We start from the raw sequence: 12,534 nt of genomic DNA, 5'->3' as shown, positions 1-12,534 counted from the left end.
GGAGCATTAATCATAGTTTGATGGGGTTAGGTTGGTGAATCTAAATTGCCTGTAGGTGTGAATAGTTGTCTGTCTCTTTGCGACAGATGGGTGACCTGTCCAGGGTGTACCCCGCTCCTTGCCCTATAGCAGCTGGGATTAGCTCCTAAAGAGATGGATGGACAGAAATGTATCATCACCTTTGTAACTGAAAAACTATAAGCACGCCGGACACCAGTATAGGCCAGAGTAAATACTGTGGATCCCTGTTTTCTGTAATTTCAGCAAACCATGCATGGTGTGTTATTTTCACTTAATTAATTTTTGATGCCATTAGATGAAAGCAATTAATGGGTAATGGAGAGTTGTTGAATGAATTAATTACAGTCTTATTTTACGTTGCTCAGACTGCCATGGTAAATGGCCTGTATTTGTATAGCACTTTACTTAGTCCCTAAGGACCCCAAAGTGCTTTACACTACATCCAGTCATCCACCCACAGGTGATGGCAGCTACATTGTAGCCACAGCTGCCCTGGGGCTCACTGACAGAGGTGAGGCTGCCGGACACTGGCGCCCTTTGACCACCACCAGTGGGCAACAGATGAAGTGTCTTGCCCAAGGACACACCGACCGAGACTGTCGGAGTCGGGGCTCGAACCGGCAACCTTCTGATTGCAAGACGAACTCCCAACTCTTGAGCCACGATCGCCTGTATGCATGACAAGAACAGTCCTTCTCCCTCAATAGCAATTCATAAACATGAGCTATTTTTGTGTGTCTAGTACTAATCTTGTCCATATAACTGGATATATTTATAGCAGCAACGGCATTAATAATAATAATAATAATAATAATGCATTTTATTTAAGATATCGTAGTAATGTGTTGTTAACAGCAGGTGGCGAAACATGCGCGAAACTAACAAACAAATCCGAAGAAGAAGAAGAAGTGTGACGTCGTAGTCCTGCGCCGGCACGTGTACACGTGCTGTTTTCATAGGCAGAGGGGTGTTTTGAGTGTGTGACATATCTGTGTGTTAAGGTCCGGCGTAAAAGTAAAGCAGCAAATATGGGGAAGAAACTTAAGGTCGGAAAGACCCGGAAAGATAAATTCTACCACCTGGCCAAAGAAACAGGTAGAGTACCGGAAAACAACACGAGCTCGAGACTGTCGTGATATTAGCATTAGCAGGCTAAAGCTCCGATCGATATAAAGTGTGGGTTGCAGACTGCTGGCAATCTTTTAAATCTCCTCTTTTGTGTAATTTTTAGGTTATCGCTCTCGTTCCTCCTTCAAACTGATCCAGCTTAACCGTAAGTTCCAGTTTCTGCAGAAAGCCCGAGCTCTGGTGGATCTGTGCGCTGCACCTGGAGGGTGGTAAGCATCCCGTCACCAGACATGCCGTCGTGTGTGGTAACAAAAGGAAAAGAAGTAACCCCTTGGGGGGGAAGCTGGCCAGTTGACCACTTTGCAGTCTTTGGTCATTCGCTTCTGTCACATTTGAACGATCACCAAAGGTCTTTGTTATAACAAGTGGCAGCTGAGTCAGGGACAGAGAGAAGAGAAAACAGCGACCACGTTGACAGAAGTGTTAGAATAGAATAGAATAGCCTTTATTGTCATTGTACAGAGTACAACGAAATTGGAGTGCCACTCCCTTGGTGCAAGATAAATAATAAATATAAATGTAAAATATAAAAAGTACAATAAAATAATCGCAAGTACTCAAACAATAGTAAGTACGATATATACAGGATAGCAGCATTAATATAATGACAGTATGGGGGAGAGGGGAGAAAGTAGGGGGTGAAAGTCAGGGAAGAGGAGCTGACTGGTGATTGTACAGTTGCAGTTTGTGTAAAGTTGCATTAACTTAGGACCGTGTGTGACCAACCTCGACCTCCTCTCTGGTGAGCACGACTCTGGTTCACTATAATCACAGACTTTCTTTTGCTGTGATTACAAGATAAAATGCACGAGCCTTACAGAAATGACATTACGGTACAATACGTCATGACGGAAGCGAAAACGGATAAATGAGTGATTTGTACTATGCAAAATAATCAAAGTTGAATTCAAAATCTCCTTTTCCAGGTTGCAGGTAGCGTCTAAGTTTATGCCTGTTTCAAGTCTGATAATCGGTGAGTGCAAATTTCTCCAATGATAAATGGCTCTGTTTCTGTTATGCTTCTAAAGCAGCTGTAACGCGTGTGACAATACTTCCCCATATGAGTGGTTTCTTCTTCTCAGGTGTTGACTTGGTCCCCATTAAACCCATCCCCAACGTGGTGACACTTCAAGAAGACATCACCACTGAGAAATGCAGACAGGTGAGAAAGCTGCTGCTGTTCACAACATCACTGAAAAAACATAAAATCAGAGATGATATTTCAACAGTACAGATGTGGACAGCCAACGCTATGTTTGTGACATGGTTTTAACTGATGAGACACTCTTTCCGTTGTACAGTCTCTCAGAAAGGAGCTTCAGACTTGGAAAGTGGATGTTGTGTTAAACGATGGAGCCCCAAATGTGGGAGCTAACTGGCAGCACGATGCCTTTTCCCAAGGTGAGTCGAGACAAAACGTCTAGAGATCAGACTGCAGTAAAACAGCATTCGCACAATATGTCCAAAATGATTTAATTTGGTTGAAGAGGATTGTAAGGGGTTCTTTTTTGATACATCCTTTCCACTCTTTGATTTTGTGTCTCTGTTGTGCCTAAACTAGTTCATGTCCATTTTCCACAGTATTTGGTATTTAAATCTAATTTTGAAATCCTCCCTTTTTCACCCACAGCTCACCTGACTCTCATGGCTCTGAAGTTGGCCTGTGAGTTTCTTACCAAAGGAGGCACCTTTGTCACCAAGGTGTTTCGCTCCAAAGACTACCAGCCTCTGCTTTGGATCTTCCAGCAGTTCTTCAAGAAGGTGCAGGCCACCAAACCGCAGGCATCCAGGAATGAGTCTGCTGAGATCTTTGTCATCTGTCAGGGTCGGTGTCATTAGCACAACCTTTATTATTTCATTCGCTTTTTGAAGACAATAAATAATGATCTTAATTTTGACCTTGTTCTTGACTAAACCTCACCTAAACCTCCCCCATTGTCGTCGTCATCAGGTTTTGTTGCCCCGGACAAAATCGACAGCAAGTTCTTTGACCCCAAGTATGCATTCAAAGAGGTGGAGGTGCAGGCCAAAACTGTGAAGGAGCTGATCCCTGTAAAGAAGCCAAAGGCATGTATACTGACAAGTGTTTGGTCACGATAAGCATGTCAGATCTGGCTGTGATTGCCTGTTATGAAATTTTTGGCTTTTAAACACTGTTTTATTTATCAGTCACAAGGTTTAAGACTTACTTTAAGGCACATTTGAGCCCAGAAATGAACCATCAGTGATGAAGCAGCTCTTCTTCTGTTGCAGGCGGAGGGATATACAGATGGAGATCTGACGCTCTACCACAGTTTCATGGTGACCGATTTTCTGAAAGCCGAGAACCCAGTCGACTTTCTGGGAAAAGCCAGTGAGGTGAGCTTTTTTTGTTTGTGTGTGTGTGTGTGTGTGTGTGTGTGTGTGTGTGTGTGTGTGTGTGTGTGTGTGTGTGTGTGTGTGTGTGTGTGTGTGTTGGGGGGGGGGCTTTGAGACAGTCCTGTTAAGAATAAGAACTAAGAAGAAAACTCGTGCTTTTCTTGCTCTGTCTCATTCAGATCACCTTCAACAATCCTGATCTGGAGTTTCACTCAGTAACCAGCAATGAAATAAAGGAGTGTTGTCGTGACATCAAAGTCCTGGGCCGCAAAGAACTCCGGTGAGCTTTTCCATCTCTCACTCGCCACGTTTGTGCTTTAGTAAGCTGCTGCTACTTTACTGTGCTTGCACATCACATACATCAGATGGTGTGCGAACGTGTTGTAGCAAATTTCAAATTCAAATTTTATTTGTCATGTACACAGTCATACACAGTACGATATGTAGTGAAATGCTTGGACAACTGCTCGTGACCTAAAGAAAACAAAAAAGGAAAAGGCTATGAATAAGATAGGAAATAAATATGAAAAATTAAAAAGGGTAAATTTAACTAGGAAGGAATAAAATATAAATTAAGGTTAAAAATGAAATAACTGTACAACACAAATTAGAATGAAGGGTAAATTTAACTGGGAAGAATAAGATAAAATATATAAATTAAAGTTGAAAATAAAATAACTGTACAACAAAATACACAATACACAATATAGAACTATATAAGAATGTATGAAGAAATCTAAATATAAATAAATATATACACAATAACAGCAGCTGTACAAGTATTAACCGGAAATGAAGAATATAGTGACCAGTGTTGTGCAAAACCAAAGTCCAGAAAGTCCAGTGTGTGTGTAAGAACCATATGTGTGGGTCAGTACTGTGTGGTGGTGTGATTGAGAGACCGTATCGCCTGCGGGAAGAAGCTCCCCCTCAGTCTCTCTGTGTTGGTCTTCAGGGAGCGGAATCGCTTTCCTGACCTCAACAGAGAGAACAGTCTGTTGTTGGGATGGCTGAGGTCCTTCACCATCTTCCTGGCCTTGGTCCAGCACCGCCTGCTGTAGATTGAGTGCAGGTCAGGGAGCTCGGAGCGGATGGTGCGCTCAGCTGACCGCACAACCCTCTGTAGAGCTCGTCTGTCCTGCATGGTGCTGTTCCCGAACCAGGTTAAGATGTTTCCCGCCAGGATGCTCTCTATGGTGCACGAGTAAAAGTTCCTGAGCACCTTGGAGGGCAGTTGGAAGTCTCTCAAGCGTCTGAGGTGGTAGAGACGCTGTCGGGCCTTTTTCACCACGGTGTTGATGTGACAGGACCATGACAGGTCCTGCGTGATGTGAACTCCGAGGTATTTGAAGCTGTCCACTCTCTCCACTGGGCACTCGTTGATGACGGGGGTCTGGTAGTTCCTCTCCTGCTTAGTGCTGAAGTCCACTATCAGCTCCTTTGTCTTACTGACGTTTAGAAGGAGGTTGTTCCTCTGGCACCAGTTCTCCAGATTCCTAATCTCCTTCAGGTAGGCCGTCTCGTTGTTATCAGAGATCAGGCCCACCACGACGGTGTCGTCAGCAAACTTGATGATGGTGGTGGAGCTGGTAGTGGCCACACAGTCATATGTGTACAAAGAGTACAGCAGGGGGCTCAGAACACACCCCTGGGGGGCTCCAGTGCTGAGAGTGGTGGAGGCTGAGACATGTCCGCCCATCCTTACTGCCTGTGGTCTGCCAGTTAGGAAGTTGGAGATCCACTGACACATAGATGAGCTGAGTCCCAGATAGCATGAAGTGTTGTTAACACGGGCCGTGTTTGCATGTCTTTTCTCACGTTTGCAGCCTGCTGCTGAACTGGAGGTCCAAGCTGAGGAGATACCTAGCTAAGAAACTGAAAGACGAGGCTAAGCAGCTCGACCAGGAGATCAGGTTTAAAAAAAGAAAAGAAAAAGCAATTTAAATATTAAATCTTTGTTAAAGTGTGTCACACATAAATCATCTCTACATTGTTTTTAGCTTAAGCTCAGATGAAGAAGGGAGCAATTCAGAGGAAGAAGCAGGAAAGAAGAAGGAGGATGAAGAGGAGGAGGGTGAGGACAACGAGGAGGAAGAAATGGTGAAAAAGCTGGCAGAGCTGAAAGCTGAGGAGGTGGCTGAGCTCAAACGGTATGAACCGCTTTAGTTTTTTGTGTTTTCGGTGACATTAATTCCTCATCTTTCCTACTTTGTCTTGATAGGTGCATCTTGCCTTAAAGAGAAGCAACACTTTACTTTTAGTTTCACCTCTTAGCTTTTGCCACGGATGCAGTTGTAGGGGCAAACCAAGAAACTGTCTCTTGCTGATTTGGCAGGAAGAAGAGGAAACTGCTGAAGGAGCAGCGGAAGCAGAGAGAGAGAGTGGAGCTGAAGATGGATCTACCGGGTGTGTCCATCGCCTCCACCGAGGACTCGTCCTTGTTCTCTCTCGTCTCCATCAAGAAGAAAAAGGTAAACGTCACACGCTGCTTCCCTAAAGCACCAAACTCAAGATCAGAATACCGCTGATTCCCACAGAGTTCAAGTCCCACGAGCTTTATCACTGAGAAGCGGCTTCATGTTAATTTCTCGGTCCCTCAGGTGCTTGTTGACATATCAAAGGGGGACATGAAGGCAGCGGACACTCTGGTAGATGAAGACGATGATTTTCACCTCTCCGATGAAGATGGCGATGATGCAGATAAAATGTCACTGGCATCTGATTTGGATGACGAGGATCTGGAAGAGGTGGAACGGCGACAAAAGGAGCTGGAAAAGAAAGCACCAAAAAAGAAGTAAGAGGCCATTCAGAGCAAAAGCACTCTGAGGTACTGGTGATGTGGTGCCTGGCTCTGTAGGAGTTCTCTTTAGAAAGGTGTTAAGCACTGAATAGCATGTATACATTAGGGCTGGGTATCGTCACTGATTTCTAGAATCGATTCTATTCCGATTCACAAGGTCCTGAATCGATTCGATTCAATTCGATTTAAATCTGGGAAATTTTGACAGTCAGAAATATTATAATTCAGATCAGTACATTTACATATTTTTGTATCTAAAGGAAGCTGACGCTTTCCAGACTTTATCAAAGGTGTGAGCATCACAGCAGAGGCCTTTGTGTCAAAGTAGCTGAAGATAAAACAGAAAAACATGAAGGTGATTTTCCTGGCCTGGATTTTATAAAAATATTCTGCAGTACATCAGAAACGAAAGAAAACCATTAATCAACACATGAACATTACCTCTGAAGTTACAGCGGTTTTATTACAGACACGGCGTTTTGCATTTTGTATAATTTTAAAAAGTTTCAATTTGTTCAGAAGCCTGTTGAACGGCAGAAATTAGGTTTTCTTTTCGGAAGTAAGTAAAAGGAAAAAAAACATCGGCCGACAGCCTGTGAACAACGGTAGACTTGTGCGTAACAAGCAAGCGAATAATGCAGAAAACAGATTTCGGGGATAGACGGGAAACTGTTCTTGAAGTACACTGAGAAAAAGAGAGAGAGAGAGAGCTGTGCATGAAGTGTGATTTTATCCTGGTGGAAGCAAAACAGCAAAAGTCAGTGAATTCATGACGATCTTTATGTGAAGCTTAGTTTGGATCTTCTTTTGCTGCTGGTTCAGTCAATATTGTTTGGAGAGAGATAAAACTAACAGCTTTAGAATCAGCGCAAAAAGGACGTAAACACAAAGCGCAGATCCGCCGAAACATCAGAATCAGCGAGCTGTCGGCTTTCAGCCCCGACCGTGTCGTTGGTGAGAAAGGCGACATCTCACTGATTCTGATGTTTTGGCGGCTCCACGCTTTGTGTTTACGTCTTTGTGCAGAAGCCGTGTTCCTGCTCTCATTTACTGTTTTAAATGTTTGGTGGTTGTCAAAATTTGTGACGTTTCACCTGAGATTCTGGAATTTTGGGCAAAATACATTTATATAAAAAATCGATTCAGGATTTTAATGAATCGATATCACGTTATCCAAGCCAGAATCACTTTTAATCGATGAATCGATTATTAAAACCCACCCCTAGTATACATGTTCAGTGAGTACAAATTTATTTTTAGCAGAGTTGGTCTCAAACTAGACTGATTTACTAGAATTGTTATTGTCATTCCACAAGTTTGATGCTTACTGTTTTTCCCTGGAAGCTCAAGTCTGTTTATTTATTTATTTTACCAGAAAGAAAGCCCAACCTTTCTAGAAGACCTCAAAGTTCACGATTCATTTCTGTGGTTTTCAGAGTAAAGTTTACCAACCAAGAGGAGGAGGAGGAGGATGAAGAGCAGGATGGTGGCTTGGTGGTGGAGCTAGAGGGAAAAGATGAGAAGATGGAGCGTCAGGCCGACCTGTGGTTCAGCAAGGTATGTGTTTGACTCGTAACACAACATCTAAAGCTCAGGTATTCTTCTGCTGCACCTGTTCGCTGTGTGATGTGGCACCTGCTTCCTACTTGATTTCTGATCTTTCACCGTGCTTTGTGTACCCGTAGGGTATCTTCTCTGAGATTGGCCTCGAAGGAGACGCAGAGAGCGAGCTCAAACAGACCGAGTGGCTCCGGACTAAACAGTCAGGTGTGAAGTGTTTCTCCTCCTCGTGTTCATGTCTTCACACTCACACGTTCACATACATGTTATTTTTCACAGCTTTAAATGAAATTGTGTTTGTGAGGGGCTAGTAGCTATCCTTGTATGTATTCTTACTTCTAGGAAAAGGCAAAAAGAGGAAAGCTGAGGAAGACATAAAGGAGGAGGAGGAGCAGCAAGAAGCTGCTCTGCCAGAGGAGGAAAAGGCAGGACCATCACTGGAAGCTGCAGAGGAGAGTGACAGTGACTCGGATGACAGCAGCGATGATGAAACGTAAAAGCACATTAAGTGTGGCTCTCTTTAGTCCAGTGTGTTACATAATTAATAAGCTTAGTTTGATTGCGTAACTGAAAAGAAATCTGCAATATTTCCAATTTCTTAAAACTGTTCTTAACATTAATGCTAATATACAGGTAACATGTTCACCGGTTTCCTTTTAGGGAGATTACCAGAATGAAGCAGGCCCGGGGGGCTGGTGGAGTATCAGGAGAGGTCGATGATGACGACGACTTCCAGGTTGTTCCTGTCGAAAGTACCAGTGAGTATGACAGTGAGGTCGTCAGCATCCCCAAACACTTCTCGTCATCATCTAAATGTCGCATATAGACATTTCTTTATTTATGCACATTTGGGCTCCAGAACAATTGACAGAGCTCATCTTATACCCTACGTTTGAAGCCCTACAAAGAAACTATGCTTTTGCCAGGCAGCACATAATTCTCCGATCTTCTAAATTGTTTGCTTGTCAGTTTTCGAGTGCTGAAACTCTTCCTCAGTGCATCTTTGCACTCAGTGGTGAACCTTTAGTCTGCCATCTTCAGGAAGAGTCAGTCAGTTTTCATGCTTGGTGAGCGCCCCCTGTTGCATGGTGCTGCGTGCTGGCACCCATCCATTTTGGTGTTGCACCTCTAAACTCTTTTGTAACCTGAAGTATTGCACTGCTGCTGCCACAGCTGGGTTGAAAACTCATTTGAATAACCCGCATGGTTTCCAATAAAAGTGCTCTTAAGTTAAATAACATGCACCATTGCATCTCAGCAATATTTGATATGTCTATATGTCCTATCTCATGCTTTAGAGCTTATATTCTGTTTTTAGCCTGTGTGTGTGTAACTCTGGATGACTGACTGTTTCTTTAGGTAAGAAAGCTAGAATCCTGAGTCCAGAAGGCCTGGCACTCGGCACTCAGATCGCTACATCTAAGAAGAGGGCAAGGGACCTGGTGGACAGCTCCTTCCACAGGTGTGTGTGCTTTGGATCTTTTTCCATTACAATCCAGAACTAGCAAATGTCCGTAGTTGTCATCATAGCGATGAACTCTGCTGCCCGTATCATCTCCAGGACCCCTTCTGTCCACCACATCACTCCTGTCCTGCAGCAGCTTCATTGGCTCCCGGTCAAATATCGCATCAATTTCAAAATACTCTTGTACACATTTAAGGCTATTCATCATCTCTCTCCTCCATATCTCTCTGACCTGGTCAAGATCATCGCCCCATCTCGTTGTCTCAGATCTTCTTCTTCCCTTTCACTCTCCGTCCCTTCCCCCCCGTCTTGCCACCATGGGGAGCAGGGCTTTCAGCTGCTCTGCTCCACGACTCTGGAATTCCCGACCTCCTGATTTAAGAAACATCTCTTCCTTCTCTCTCTTTAAGTCCAAACTCAAAACCCACTTGCACAAAGTAGCTTATCCCACATAACCTCTCCACTCTGCTATTTTATTTGTTTATGTCTTGTGCTTTTATGATTCTGTAAACTTCTTGCTTTTGTTGCTTTTATTCTACTATGTACAGTGACCTTGAGTGTTTTGAAAGGCACTTTCAAATAAAATGTATTATTATTATTATTATTAATGCTGCTGCGCGTTCTGTGACCTTATTAGTATACAACACGAACGCTATAACAAAGGTGGATGTCAAAGTGTTGATGCACCTGGGAGGGCTGTTCTATATGATGAAATATGTCGGATGTTGACAGGAAAATATCTGTCGCTTCATGTTACGCGCTATCGTTTGTTTCGTGGTGTCACAAAAAACCCGTATACGGCAGTATCTTGTTTTTCTCTTCTACCACCTACGCAAGAATCACGTGAAGGAGTGTGGAGAGGGTTTATGGATGAGAAGAAAAGAGCCGTCAGGTGGTCAAAATAAACCTTAGGCTCAAACGTTAGAACATGGCTTTTCCCTGCAGCACGCCATGTAATAAATACTCAAGAAGAAAATGGCGGCCGTTACAACTTATGTCTAAAAAAATGTAGTTTTATGTATCGGTTAAAACACTCGACTCCAGGTGCACGATGCCCACACTTCACGCAGGTCGAGTTGCCCGAGTTTCACAGAATTTACAGAAAATGCACCGTTTTGTGATTTATATCGTTGTCGGGATGAGAAATTGGTATATGGAGATTTTGGTCAAATGGCACAGCCCTAATACCTGGTGCTCCATCTGTGGCTTTTCGGCAGACTCTGGGACCATGGCGTTGTTTTTTTTTTTTTTTGGGGGGGGGGGGGTTGTAGCCATTTCGGGTTTCAAAAAGGGCAGTTTTGATTTTTTGGAAGGAGACGCTCTTGCGACTCATCGAGTGACGCCACTGACCAGCTAATCGGTGGCACGCACTCTGACGGCGTCACATTTTAGTACCTGCTCGGATTGCTTGGAACCCCAGTCGAGCAGTGGTACCAGGTACTATGACCTAAAACTTTGCTGAGTCAATCCCAATAGGTACTAATGGAAAAGAATCTGCCTTTCAGATTGCTGATTGCATCTAACGATGCGTATACTCGGGTTAACATTTGTTTTCGACAAATAAGGCTTAAACCTGCTGGAATAAGTGAAGATCGCGAATAACACCTTGTGTATGCCGTTTCAGGTTCGCCACCTCTGACGAGCCGTGGGAAGTACCGGAGTGGTTCCTCGATGATGAACGGAAACACCGGAAGAGGCCGGTGCCGGTCACCAAGGAGATGGTGGAGGAATACAAACAAAAATGGAAGGAGATCAATGCTCGGCCAATCAAACGAGTTGCTGAGGCCAAGGCCAGGAAGAAGAGAAGGGTAAAACACTTGTAGCCCGAGGAGCTTTTCGAAGTAATCGGTGTATTTCTGAATGTATTAATTCCGCTGTTTCTTTTCAAGACGTTGAAAAAAATGGAGCAGGCCAAGAAGAAAGCAGAAGCGGTTGTCAACACAGTGGACATCTCTGAGAGGGAGAAGATGGCTCAGCTGAAGAGGTATGTTGTCACATCTGTGGGGCTGTGAAGACAAAACTAACTGGCTGTTTTACCCAGGAGAAAATTTCAATACTGTTTGTGTTTCTTTCAGTATATACAAGAAAGCCGGCTTGGGGAAAGAAAAGAGAGAAGTAACATACGTTGTGAGCAAAAAGGGCGCTGGGAAGAAGGTGAGACGGCCTCCTGGTGTCAAAGGAGTCTTCAAGGTGGTGGACGGGCGCATGAAGAAAGATTTGCGGGGAATGCAGAGAAAAGAACAACGTGCTAAAGGAGGCAAAGGAAAGCGCGGAAAGGGACGACAGGCTAAGGGTGGCAAAGGAGGGGTGAAGAGTGGTAAAGGGCGAAAATGAAAATGCATTTGAGTTTCTGCTTGTCGTTATTATTATTATTATTCAACTCCCTGGACTCGTGTTATAACTGAGCATTTGTGGAGCTTGGTGAACTATGATGGTTCAGTTTTGGCTCCTGTATCACAGACAAAATAAACATGAGTCTCTGTTTTGGAACCTTTGCTGGATTTCTTAAAGCCCTGGAGACCTCAGACATGTCTGGGAGATATGACATCCAGGTTTTATGTATACGTCTCTGTGAAGATGTAGCTGATTTGCCTTGAACCCCCTGGAAGGAAGAGGATTCACTGAACAGCTTAACTGTAAAATGCAGTAAAAGTTTATTGATAAATGTTTGTCTCGTGTAAGTACCAATCTTTGCAATAAAGTTTTTGTTCAGATTGGTTGTTCAAGCATTTTACAAAAAAAACATTTCATCCTTTGTCTAATGCAGCCACAGCTATAAAAGTGCAAAAACATCTGTCTTAGACTGCACAGGCCAAGCAGGAAGCGAACTCAACCTGATGAATGACGTCTTTTCTATTTCAAAAAGGCGCGAGTACTTCCTGAAGTCTGACCTGCACAGAAACATCTGCTCAGTGTCCTCGGTCATGCTGGAGAAACACTAACGCTGCTGTGACCTAAATAAATAAACTACATTTTTAAAATTTCTATTACCAAATTGTGTGCATCAATGCAAGTGTAAGAAAGCAAATCTGCTCAAGCACTTATTAGGATTTCTAGTATCTGATACTTTATCTGTATTTCAGTTTGTGTAATTGTAAAAAATGCTCCTGTATGTTTACTTATGAAGTTGCATGTGTGGTTGAGCTGATTTTTAATATCAATACTACGGCTTTACCAAAATGGACTTTTTTTTTTCTTCCCA

At 43.4% G+C, this 12,534-nt stretch overlaps 1 protein-coding gene across 1 annotated transcript; it reads left to right on the top strand.

The window, feature by feature from the left end:
• The first annotated feature begins 921 nt into the window (after positions 1-921).
• Positions 922-12,046, top strand: ftsj3 (FtsJ RNA 2'-O-methyltransferase 3). The gene is made up of 21 exons (XM_082523363.1): positions 922-1,116; positions 1,253-1,358; positions 2,076-2,122; positions 2,232-2,311; positions 2,451-2,550; positions 2,780-2,974; positions 3,101-3,216; positions 3,403-3,507; positions 3,687-3,787; positions 5,334-5,420; positions 5,508-5,657; positions 5,843-5,978; positions 6,108-6,301; positions 7,744-7,864; positions 7,993-8,074; positions 8,210-8,360; positions 8,528-8,625; positions 9,227-9,329; positions 10,957-11,140; positions 11,222-11,316; positions 11,408-12,046. The coding sequence occupies exons 1-21, from the start codon at positions 1,050-1,052 to the stop codon at positions 11,664-11,666; spliced, it is 2,577 nt and encodes an 858-aa protein (XP_082379489.1). The 5' UTR covers positions 922-1,049; the 3' UTR covers positions 11,667-12,046.
• The last annotated feature ends 488 nt before the right edge of the window (positions 12,047-12,534 follow it).

The sequence above is a fragment of the Aulonocara stuartgranti genome, assembly GCF_965226115.1.
Source record: "Aulonocara stuartgranti genome assembly, chromosome: 23".
In the NCBI taxonomy this organism is placed as follows: domain Eukaryota; kingdom Metazoa; phylum Chordata; class Actinopteri; order Cichliformes; family Cichlidae; genus Aulonocara; species Aulonocara stuartgranti.
Note: the sequence above shows the minus strand (reverse complement) of the source record. Positions and strands in the feature narration are given on the sequence as shown.